This window comes from Culex quinquefasciatus, chromosome 3 (assembly GCF_015732765.1).
Source record: "Culex quinquefasciatus strain JHB chromosome 3, VPISU_Cqui_1.0_pri_paternal, whole genome shotgun sequence".
In the NCBI taxonomy this organism is placed as follows: domain Eukaryota; kingdom Metazoa; phylum Arthropoda; class Insecta; order Diptera; family Culicidae; genus Culex; species Culex quinquefasciatus.
The window spans coordinates 196,881,224-196,893,643 of record NC_051863.1 but is presented as its reverse complement, the minus strand read 5'-3'; the positions used below and the strand labels follow the sequence as shown (position 1 = coordinate 196,893,643).

Sequence of the window (12,420 nt, the reverse complement as noted above, 5' to 3'; positions counted from 1 at the left end):
ATAAAATTGATAAAATTGATAAAATTGATAAAATTGATAAAATTGATAAAATTGATAAAATTGATAAAATTGATAAAATTGATAAAATTGATAAAATTGATAAAATTGATAAAATTGATAAAATTGATAAAATTGATAAAATTGATAAAATTGATAAAATTGATAAAATTTATAAAATTGATAAAATTTATAAAATTGATAAAATTGATAAAATTGATAAAATTGATAAAATTGATAAAATTGATAAAATTGATAAAATTGATAAATTAGATAAAATTGATAAAATTGATAACATTGATAAAATTGAAAAAATTGATAAAATTGATAAAATTTATTAAATTTATTAAATTTATTAAATTTATTAAATCGATAAAATTGATAAAACTGATAACATTGATAAATTGAAATTGATAAAATTGCTAAAATTGCTAAAATTGATAAAATTGATAAAATGTATAACATTTGTAATATTGATAAAATTGAAAAAAATGATAAAATTGAAAAAATGGCAAAAATTGCAAAATTTGCAGAATGCAAAAATTGCAAAAAATGCAAAAAATGCAAAAATTGCAAAAAAAGCAAAAAATGCAAAAATTTGCAAAATTTGCAAAAATTGCAAAAAAAATGCAAAAATTACAAAAAATGCAAAATAACAAAAATTGCAAAATAGCAAAAAATGCAAAATTGTAAAAAAAATTGTAATAATATCAAAAATTAGCAAAAAATGCAAAAATTACAAAAAATGCAAAAATTGCAAAATAGCAAAAATTGCATAAATTGCAAAAAAAACTTGGAAAAATTGAAAAAAAAAAATTGCAAAAATTTGCAAAAATTGCAAAAATTACAAAAATTGCAAAAAATGCAAAAATTGCAGAAATTGCAAAAAAAATGCAAAAATTACAAAAAATGCATGAACTGCAAAAATTGCAAAATAGCAAAAATTGCAAAAAATGCAAAATTGCAAAAATTTGTAAAAATTGCATAAAAATGCAAATATTGCAAAAACTGCAAAAGTAGCTAAAAATACTTAAAATGCAGAAATTGCCAAAAACCGCAAAAAAAACTTAACTACAAAAAACCCTTCGAAGCCTTCGATAATCGAGTCAAAGCTGTACTACAAAAATATGTATTCTGACGATCTTGAGGAAATCAGGATCTCTTGACAATAGAGTACTAGCATTTTGCAACAAATTGATCAATTGAGTCACCACATCACTAACCCTTTCTATTTATTCTTCTCTCCTTTCCTCCCCATCCAGGGCGACTACATCAAACACCCCGTCCTGTACGAGCTCAGCCACAAGTATGGACTCACGGATAACCTGCCCGAAAGTTTGCTCCCGAACCGGCTCGAGGAAATCAAGGAGGCGATCCGGCGCGAAATCCGGAAAGAGCTCAAAATCAAAGAGGGCGCGGAAAAGCTGCGCGAGGTGGCCACCGACCGGCGCTCGCTCTCGGACGTGGCGTCGATCGTCAAGAAGAGCAACAACAAGCTGGCCGAGCTCAAGTCCGAGCTGCACGAGCTCGAGAGTCAAATCATCCTGACGCAGGGCAACAGCGTCAGCAGCAGTAACGGCCAAGGTGGGTCCCGAAATGTCGTTGAACCAGGCGAAACCTTACAAAACATATCAGTTGGTGGTCTTTTAGAAAAAAAGCGATAATCCAATCCAATTATCGCGCTAATTTCGAATCGATTTGGCGTGTGTGTTCGTTTGCACAATAAAAGTCTTTCTCTCTCTGTTTGGTGTTGTAATCTGTGTACAATAACCAGCGACGCGCCGGGGGAGAGCACACGTACGCAGCAGACAAAGCACACATACTGAATTAATCATGGCTATAATAACTGGAAAATAAACAATTAACACTGATAATGAGAGAATGGGAGGGGCATAAATGTGTGTGTGCTTGGTTTATTATGTTTTACCACCAAATTGAAGACATTGTATAAACTCATAGAAATACAAAATTAATAGTTTGGCTCAATTCTGAGAGCAGATTCAGATTCAGCGGACAAAATCACATGGAAAAACATGTAGTTGAACAATTTTCGAATTTCTTTAGGGTGGTCCCATACACTTTTTCCTTGAAAATTTGACATTTTTCAAATGAAGATGCAATGAGTTTATAGAAAAACTAACTTAATCCACCTATGTGGTTGATGCCTCCTCATTTTTTATCAACAATGGGTAATATGAGTGGTTTGGACAAATATTTCAGCTATTTTTTTTAGATCCCGAAAAATATGTACATAAATGTCACTTAAGTGGTCATAACTCGAGACAGGGTTGCCAGATCTTGAATGTTCTGGACTCTTTGGAAAGGTCTTTTGATTACCTAACCAACTATGGGTCGGATGATGGAACCGGACATCGTTTACATACATTTAAGTGAGATCCGGCTTCAAAAAAGTACATAAATATCACTTAAGTGGTCATAACTCGAGACAGGGATGCCAGATCTTCAATGTTGTGGACTCGTTGGAAAGGTCTTTTGATTACCTAACCAAAAATACCATCAAAAAAGTACATAAATATCACTCAAGTGTTCATAACTCGAGACAGGGATGCCAGATCTTCAATGTTGTGGACTCGTTGGAAAGGTCTTTTGATTACCTAACCAACGTCGGATGATGGATCCGGACATCGTTTACATGCATATAAATGAGATCCGGATATATTTGAAAACACATTTTTATACATAACTTTTGAACTACTTATCGAAACTTCAAACAATTCAATAGCGATGTATGGGACCCTAAACCAAGTCGAATGAAACCGGTTTGATCAAAATCGGTCCAGCCAGTGCTGAGAAAACTTGGCAAGAATTTTGAACACATACATACATACACACACACACACACATACACACACACACACAGACATTTGTTCAGTTTTTGATTCTGAGTCGATAAGTATGCATGAAGGTGTGTTTCTGAGCTCTTAATAAAAAGTTCATTGTTAGAGCAGGATTATAGCCTTACCTCAGTGAGGAAGGCAAAATACCCCTGAGATTTTTTCAGCGCTTATAGTGCTAGATCTTCCCTTTCGAATGCAACCTGGAACATAAAATTTGGCCTGTGCTTTTTGAAGATTATAGAGTTTGCATCCTTTTCAATTTAAGGCCATCTCCAGCGCTGGGGGCAAACTTCGAAGCAAAAGAAATTTGCACTCGGCGGCAAGCCCACCGTGGTACCTGTAGCGGTAGCAAATTTGCTCTCAATTCTGCGGGATCTCACTTTGCTACCCGCTATTCTGCCGGTTTGCTACCGCGTCAAATGGAAGAATGCACGGATAAAAACAATAAAAATTAAAACAAATTTGTAAAAAAATAAAAAAAAATTGGAAAATTGCAAAAGAAATGTTACAAAATTATTAAAACTTAAAACAAAAATTAATATCAAACTATAATAAAAAAAACTAACTTAATCCACCTATGTGGTTTGTGCCTTCCTCACTTTTTACCAACAATGGGTAATATGAGCGGATTGGACACATATTTCAGCTATTTATTTAGATTTAAGTGAGATCTGGCATCAAAAAGGTACAAATATATCACTTAAGTGGTCATAACTCGAGACAGGGTTGCCAGATCTTCAATGTTGTGGGCTCGTTGGAAAGGTCTTTCAATTACCTAACCAACGATGGGTCGGATGATGGATCCGGACATCGTTTACATACATTTAAGTGAGATCCGGCATCAAAAAAGTACAAATATATCACTTAAGTGGTCATAACTTGAGACAGGGTTGCCAGATCTTTAATGTTGTGGACTCGTTGGAAAGGTCTTTCAATTACCTAACCAACGACGGGTCGGGTGATGGATCCGGACATCGTTTACATACATTTAAGTGAGAACCGGCAGAAAAAAGGACAAATATATCACTTAAGTGGTCATAACTTGAGACAGGGTTGCCAGATCTTCAATGTTGTGGACTCGTTGGAAAGGTCTTTCAATTTCCTAACCAACGATGGGTCGGATGATGGATCCGGACATCGTTTACATACATTTAAGTGAGATCCGGCATCGAAAAAGTACAAATATATCACTTAAGTGGTCATAACTTGAGACAGGGTTGCCAGATCTTCAATGTTGTGGACTCGTTGGAAAGGTCTTTCAATTTCCTAACCAACGATGGGTCGGATGATGGATCCGGACATCGTTTACATACATTTAAGTGAGATCCGGCATCGAAAAAGTACAAATATATCACTTAAGTGGTCATAACTCGAGACAGGGTTGCCAGATCTTCAATGTTGTGGACTCGTTGGAAAGGTCTCTCAATTACCTAACCAACGACGGGTCGGATGATGGATCCGGACATCGTTTACATACATTTAAGTGAGATCCGGAAATATGTGAAAACACATTTTTATACATAACTTTTGAACTAGTTATCGAAACTTCAAACAATTCAATAGCGATGTATGGGACCCTAAACCAAGTCGAATGCAACTGGTTTGGTCAAAATCGGTTCAGCCAGTGCTGAGAAAACTCAGTGAGAATTTTAGTCACATACATACATACACACACATACACACACACATACACACACACATACACACACACATACACACACACATACACACACACAGACATTTGTTCAGTTTTCGATTCTGAGTCGATATGTATACATGAAGGTGGGTCTACGACGTTTTTATACAAAGTTCATTTTTAGAGCAGGATTATAGCCTTACCTCAGTGAGGAAGGCAAAATACAGAGTATACAAAATTTAATAAAAAAGAACTGGGAAAAATTTTGGAATAAAAGAGAATCATAAAAAAAAATAAAAGATTGGATTTTTTTTATCAACGATTTTTTTTTAAATTACTCTTCAACAAATTAAAAAAGATAAAAAAAATTATAAAAAAAAACATAATTTAACGCAAAAAAACTACATAAGAAGTAATAATATTAACACCATAATTCCCAAGCTCGAGAAATAGGGGGACATTATATGGAAATTCCTCCTTTTTCTCGATCTTGGGAGTTTAGGTGTTAATCGAAGAGATTTTATTACATCTTAAAAATATTGTATTTTTTAAAATTTCATTTACCTTGTTTTTCAAATTTCTGGATTAAAAAGGTTTCATATACTTTGAGCATTTCTAGGCACGAATCAACATATAATTCTTGATTTTGAAGGTTAATGAAAGCAAAATACGAAAACAACAATGCAAATTAGCGGTGGAAAAAAACGGAATTTTCTTAAGGTGGCAAATTTGATATCGGTATTCATAAGACGGGAGTAAATTTTATTCTACGACCTGAGAGGTCTCACCCAGAATTGTTGAGCTTAATTATGACCCCTAAACTATTTTAATGTAATTTAGAATGTATAAATTCATTATGGCGGCCATGATGCAATATTGAAAAAAATCATATTTCTGTTTTATAGACCATCAACCATTCAAATTTGACTGAAATAGGGTCGGAGAACTCAGATTTGAAATAATAAAATAAAAATACGAAAAAAATATTAGACTGGACTAAGGACTAATTCTGGAGTTTTTTTTTGAAAAGGTCCAATAAACCAAATTTTTAGTTTTTGCTTTTTGGGTGTTTTTAAAACCGCCTTGAGTCAGGGGTATTAAAAAACACCCAAAAAGCAAAAATTGAAAATTTGGTTTATTGGTCCTTTTCAAAAAAAAAACTCCAGAATTGTAAAAGATGGGTTTGAGGTCATTTTAAAATGTGTGTGTGTGTTTTTTTTTTCGTATGATTATGTTTAGGCTTAGTGATTTTTCACGCTAAAAAATTGCATATTTCACTCAATTTGAAAACATCAAATTTCACGGAAATTTCGCAGAACGTGAAAAATATTAATATAACTATGTAAATTTGATGTTAAACTTATAGAAACTATTTTCAATTTTTTACTTTATATTATTTTTTAATGAACTTAACAAAAATAATTGGCACATGACACAAATAACAACTTTCACTAATTAAAAAAGACAATCCATTGGTTTATGAATGGGCTCTATTTACAATTTGAAACCAAAATGTAGGTCATTTATTGAGCTGTTTTTTTAATGTTCCACTGATATAGCTAAACAGTTTTCGCTGACTTGCTACTTTTTTCTCTTTTTACATTTTATCGAGTTTCATATCAAAGCTAAATTTGAAAAAAGTTCTAGCAATTTCAAATAGTTTTTTTGCGACATTTTGCCCAGTAAACATAGTGTTAAGGTTTTCATCTTACTTTTCAAAAACTGAATTTAAGTCACTAGAAAAATAGTAATTTTATCTGTAACGAAATCTTCAAAATGTTATTCAAAATCAGAACAGAAACCAAAAAAAAAACATTCTTTTTAACTTCCAAGGGAACAATCCACCCTAATAATCAAATATCGTGACAATTAAACAGGACTCAGAAAAAAATCTGAAATGTTCTTAAAATGCTACTTTATAGATAATTTAAACTATCTATTTATTCTTGATTAAAACAGGCTTGAATTTTTCAATAGAAATTGGAATTAAATCTTTATAATTTCAAATTAAATAACAGTTAAATTGTTGTTGCGGCGAATGAAAATATTGCTTAATTCAGTTAGTTTCATAAGCAAAAATGATAAACTTTTATTAAGAGTATCAAGAAAAACGCAATCTATTTGCTCAATATTTTTCATTACTCTGATGGAATTAATTTTTTCAATCTCCTTCTCCGGTCATTGACAGGAGGAAAAAGGAGAGACGACTATTGTCACAGAATGTTACTTTTACATGAATCTTTGCGTTTAATTGATTTCTAAAAATAAATGAATACAGTATATAAAAAAATATCAAAAAATCAAACCATCCACTTTAACGACCCTCAGGTCTTTTGTGGTCTCTATTGCAAGTTTCTGCTCGAACCTAGGAGTCCGAAGGCTTGAATGGGGAGAGCACCCAAACCTCTTTTTACTCCAAGGAACCTTCCACCGCAGTGTTTGAACTAACGACCTTTGGATTGCGAGTCCAACCGCCGCCAGCGATTCCACCGAAGTAGGCTTGGTTTGGTGTGTTGTTTGTACTTATGGCATGGAGACGACTCCTACACCTGGAATGACTTAACGGCCTACAACAACCAAGGCCGGGACCGACATTTTACGTCTTCATCCGATGGAAGGTATTTTTCTAGTGCAATTTAAAAAAACATATCACAATATACTTATTCAATCAATAAAAAAAATGGTTGAAAAAGACAAAACCTAAAAAAAATGCAAAAATATGTTTTTCTTCTTTGGCTGATTTTTGTCAACATCGTTTAAATATTCGCAGTATGCACTTCTCAGTAAATGCTGTATCAATTTCATGTAAATGTATGATTTAGCTAACAATTCTTCTAATGGTTCATATCACGCTTTTCAATTGAAAACTAATAAAATTTACGTTAAAAGTCGTTATAGAAGAAATATTGATTACGATGTTATTTTTAAGAATTGTTTTGAGAAAATTGATCAATTTCACGGGATTTCACGGAAGTCTTCAAATTTCACGAATTTCACGCTGTTCGCGAAATCGTGAAAAAATTACTAACCCTAATTATGTTGTATTTTGAGGATGTTGTTTACAGAATTAAAACGTCTTCCATCACCGATTAAAGGCTTGCTTGTCGGTTTTTTTTTTCCTGGCATTGGCATGTCGCAAAACCGAATTCCTCCATAATGCACTTCAATTAGAAGCCCCAGGACATCCAAACAAACAGCCTGTCACAGCCTTGCTGTCGCGTTGGCCCGCGTCAAAACATGACAAATGAGTGGACGACACTAAAAGCCGATTAGTTTCGGTTCAGCTGAGCTGTGGTTCGTGTTCCCAGTGCAGCGGAACAAACACACACACACGAGAGATATTGTGTTCATTAATCTTGGCCCTGTCGCAGAAAAATAAAAATGAAAAGCAGCGAGTGAATGAGAGAGAGACTGTGCCATTGTACTGTGCTTTATTTGTGCCGTTGCCAATCACGCACGTGGCAAGGTTGTTGAACTTTTGCAATTGCTGGGAATTTTTGTGTTTTATTCCACTCAAATTACTTAGGTAAGATTGAATCAAAAAAAAAATAAGTTTAAAAAATTAATTAAACAAAAAAAAATTATCAAAAGTCCAACTGCACCTTACACTGCACCAATTCCCTTGATAGTGGCCAAAGTAGAATGGCGCCACGGTATTTCACTGCAAATAAAAAAAAAATAGGTAAAGTTGCACAAGAAGTTGCGCGCGGAAATTCCCGCACAATGCAATTTTTCAATTTCCATTTCACATTAGCGTGGTTCACGTTTCTATGAAAAAGACAAAAGTTGTTATTTTGTCTTGCATCAACCGGAATTTCGTTCTTTTATGTCCCCAGAAGCACTCCTGAAAATTTGAGCCCATTTGGTAAGGTCTAGGAGCTCCAGTTTTAATTTGAAATTTATATGGGATTTTGATTTATTTTCCATGGGAAACTATCTTTTTTTACATTGTATTAGGAATTTTTTTTTATAAATCGATGAAATGACTTGATTCTTGTAGTAGGAGATAGGTTTTGAACTGGGGAACAACTTTGTAGAACATACCAACATGCTAGGAAGTGACCCTTTAAAGATACAGATACTTTTAGATGGTGGCTTTTGATGGGGCTTTACTGTGTGGGGTGAAACGTATCTGTATCTGTATCTTTAAAGGGTCACTTCCTAGCATGTTGGTATGTTCTACAAAGTTGTTCCCCAGTTCAAAACCTATCTCCTACTACAAGAATCAAGTCATTTCATCGATTTATAAAAAAAAATTCCTAATACAATGTAAAAAAAGATAGTTTCCCATGGAAAATAAATCAAAATCCCATATAAATTTCAAATTAAAACTGGAGCTCCTAGACCTTACCAAATGGGCTCAAATTTTCAGGAGTGCTTCTGGGGACATAAAAGAACGAAATTCCGGTTGATGCAAGACAAAATAACAACTTTTGTCTTTTTCATAGAAACGTGAACCACGCTATTTCACATCCACCGTCGAGAGGCGGTATTGTTCATTACCGTATTTTTTTTTTATTTACAATACATTTTATTGTTAGTTTACCGATCCACCACGTGTTTCGCTTCATGCAATTCTCCACGACCGGTACGGGCAGATTTGCGGATCATGTGCGTGAAACAAGAAGAGCTGAGGAGCCCACCCCGGAGCTAGGGCAATTTGGCCGCGGTGGAATTCCTCGGATCGAGCGCGAGCGCCGGAAGAATTTGTATTATTTCAACTGGGCCGACTTTTTTTTGATCGAATGTATCCACGTTGAGCTGCATTGTGCGGGGCGTGTGCTAGTTTCTGTGGTTATCTGGTCTCTTATGGACAATCGAGTGGTCATGGGAAAATTTGGTTCAATGTTAAAGTTTTGAAATGATTGCTGTTGCAACGATTTGCAAAGTTGAGCAATAATTGTTTTCTCAGCAATCGTTGAAATGTAAAGTTTTTGTCCTCCAGCTCTGGTTGAGGTCGCGGGACAAAACATGAAAAAAAACTAAATTTCTAATAATAAGTAAAATTAACAAAAAAAATCAATGGAAAAGTATCACAAAATGCCTTTTACATAATTATAGTCGTACTGTCACAAATTTGCGAAATTATAACAATGCACAGTGGTCCGAAACCGAAATCTAGCGTGACAAAATTGATAGCGGCCACACGTTAAGATTTAGAGCTTTGGTGTCTTCGGGACAAATGATCAGGGTCAATAGGGGCATCTTTTGGTATGGTGGGCATTAGGGTGGTCCAAATTTTAGGGTGGTTCAGAATTTTTATTTTGGCGGGATGACGAGATAGCGCTTTGGTGTCTTCAGAAAAGTTGTAGAGAACACCATTTTGAGCAACTTTGCTGAAGAGCACAAAGCTCTATCTTCAAACGGGAAGTTTCTAGAGCCATTTTTGTAATTTTGGTTGAAGTGATTATGAAAAAATGAGTTTTTTTGAATTTATCAACTCAGGCTTGAGTCGTAGCGAGTTGGTGTCTTCTAGACATTTGTAGAGCTTATCAAAATACACATTAATCTTCCAAGAGAGTAAAAATCGGACCTTTAAAACGAAAGTTATAGCCAAAATACGACGAAAAAGACGCCATTTTGAAATGTGAATAACTCGAAAAGGTGGTGGAGTTTGACCTCGCTCTTAGAAGCATCTGAAAGTACACGTTTTAGAGTACATTTGCTGAAAATATCTCGGGGTCTTTTTGTTTAACTTATTTAATCTCAATTTGAAAATGAGCATTTTTAATCGTTTTTGCCCATAACTTTTGATAGAATTGACCAAAATTCATTTTTAAAGAATAAAAATGTTAATTTTGACAAGCTCTACAATTGTCTAGAAGGGCTCAAAAATGTAAAAAATTATCTAGTGGTTGTAAAAGAAGAAACAAGTTTTGGCTGAAATATTTCAGGAATCAACAAAATAATTAAATTTATTCCTGAAATATTTCAGCAAAAACTTGTTTCTTCTTTTACAACCACTAGATAATTTTTTACATTTTTGAGCCCTTCTAGACAATTGTAGAGCTTGTCAAAATGAACATTTTTATTCTTGAAAAATGAATTTTGGTCAATTCTATCAAAAGTTATGGGCGAAAAACGATTAAAAATGCTCATTTTCAAATTGAGATTAAATAAGTTAAACAAAAAAGACCCCCGAGATATTTTCAGCAAATGTACTCTAAAACGTGTACTTTCAGATGCTTCTAAGAGCGAGGTCAAACTCCACCACCTTTCGAGTCATTCACATTTCAAAATGGCGTCTTTTTCGTCGTATTTTGGCTATAACTTTCGTTTTAAAGGTCCGATTTTACTCTCTTGGAAGATAAATGTGTATTTTGATAAGCTCTACAAATGTCTAGAAGACACCAACGCTATGACACAAGCCTGAGTTGATAAATTCAAAAAACTCATTTTTTCATAATCACTTCAACCTAAATTACAAAAATGGCTCTAGAAACTTCCCGTTTGAAGATAGAGCTTTGTGCTCTTCAGCAAAGTTGCTCAAAATGGTGTTCTCTACAACTTTTCTGAAGACACCAAAGCGCTATCTCGTCATCCCGCCAAAATAAAAATTCTGAACCACCCTAAAATTTGGACCACCCTAATGCCCACCATACCAAAAGATGCCCCTATTGACCCTGATCATTTGTCCCGAAGACACCAAAGCTCTAAATCTTAACGTGTGGCCGCTATCAATTTTGTCACGCTAGATTTCGGTTTCGGACCACTGTGCAATGCAGCAAGTCCCCACGAAAACAGCATGATTCGAAAAAAAAAGTCTTCAATCGGGCTCAACATTTTTCTGGGAGTCTTTGGCCCAAAATACTTAGAAACTTTTTTGCGCTCAAGACAGGCGAAATTGGATGAAATTGTGCGGAGTTATGATTTTATGAAAAATGTGGTTTTTGCTAAAATCGACTAAAATTGCCATTTTTCGGACCACTCTAATGGCCAAACAAAAAAAATACTGGTCTAATTATTTCGGCCAAGGAACCCCTAGAAAAATTTTGAGCCCGATCGGAGAACTTTTTTTCAAATCATGCTGGTTTTGTGGGAAATTGCTGAATGAATTTATGTGAAAACATTACTGAAGTTTATTTTTTTATTTTTTGAAAATGTCTTATGAACGTATAATATACTATTTCCATTGGCCTTATTGCATCAATGAAATTTTACTTTCGTTAACATATAGCTTTACTATCCGCTACTGTCCAATTGAATAACTGATTTTGTTCGTGTTTTGTAATTATTATCTTATTTAGGCCTACAAAGTTGGCCCGAAAAATTCGGGGGCAATATTTTTTTTCAATAACTTCTAAATTTCAATAGCAATTTAAGTGCAATCAGCTGAAATTGATTTAAAATGCATTCCCCTTGCGTTTAAAATCATTTTTAGCATTTTTGGGTTGATTTAAACATATTTAGAAGTTGGAAAATTTTCAATGTTTAGTATCGCAAAAAGTTTTTTTTTCGCTAAATATTTTGTTTTGTCAAATCTTACTTTTTTTTTAAAACTTATGATTGCAAAACAACTGAACTAGTGTAGTATACATTTTGAAACAATTTTTTGCATTCTAATGTTACAAAACGTAAAATTTAACTAAAACCAGAAAAAAACTTTCAAAGTGAGCAAATAACCTGGAAAAATGTCCAAATTTCCTACAGTTCCAGCATTATGAAAAAAAATGTAACAAGAAATTTAAATAGGAACATTATTGATATCCTTGGGAGGTAAATCAATGATAAAAAAAAAACAATTTTAAAATTTTCACTTTTTGATGAAAGCTTTTTTTTAAAGACCACATTTTCTGACCAAAACAATGTCCTTACAATGTTGGTCAAGATTTTCCCGAAATCAAAATTTTCAGACAATTTCAACTAAATAAACTTTTTTTTTAGTTGTAATTACCACAAATTTCGTTATTGACACTTAAACATTTTTCG

At 33.8% G+C, this 12,420-nt stretch overlaps 1 protein-coding gene across 5 annotated transcripts in view; it reads left to right on the top strand.

The window, feature by feature from the left end:
- LOC6031149 (serine/threonine-protein kinase N) overlaps positions 1–12,420 on the top strand; it is a 167,960-nt gene that overhangs the window by 88,550 nt on the left and 66,990 nt on the right. For all 5 annotated transcript variants that reach the window (XM_038261754.1, XM_038261752.1, XM_038261751.1 and 2 more), the window contains one exon: positions 1,260–1,581. In XM_038261754.1, coding sequence (XP_038117682.1) covers positions 1,260–1,581 — 322 coding nt within the window. The remainder of the gene's footprint in view (positions 1–1,259; positions 1,582–12,420) is intronic.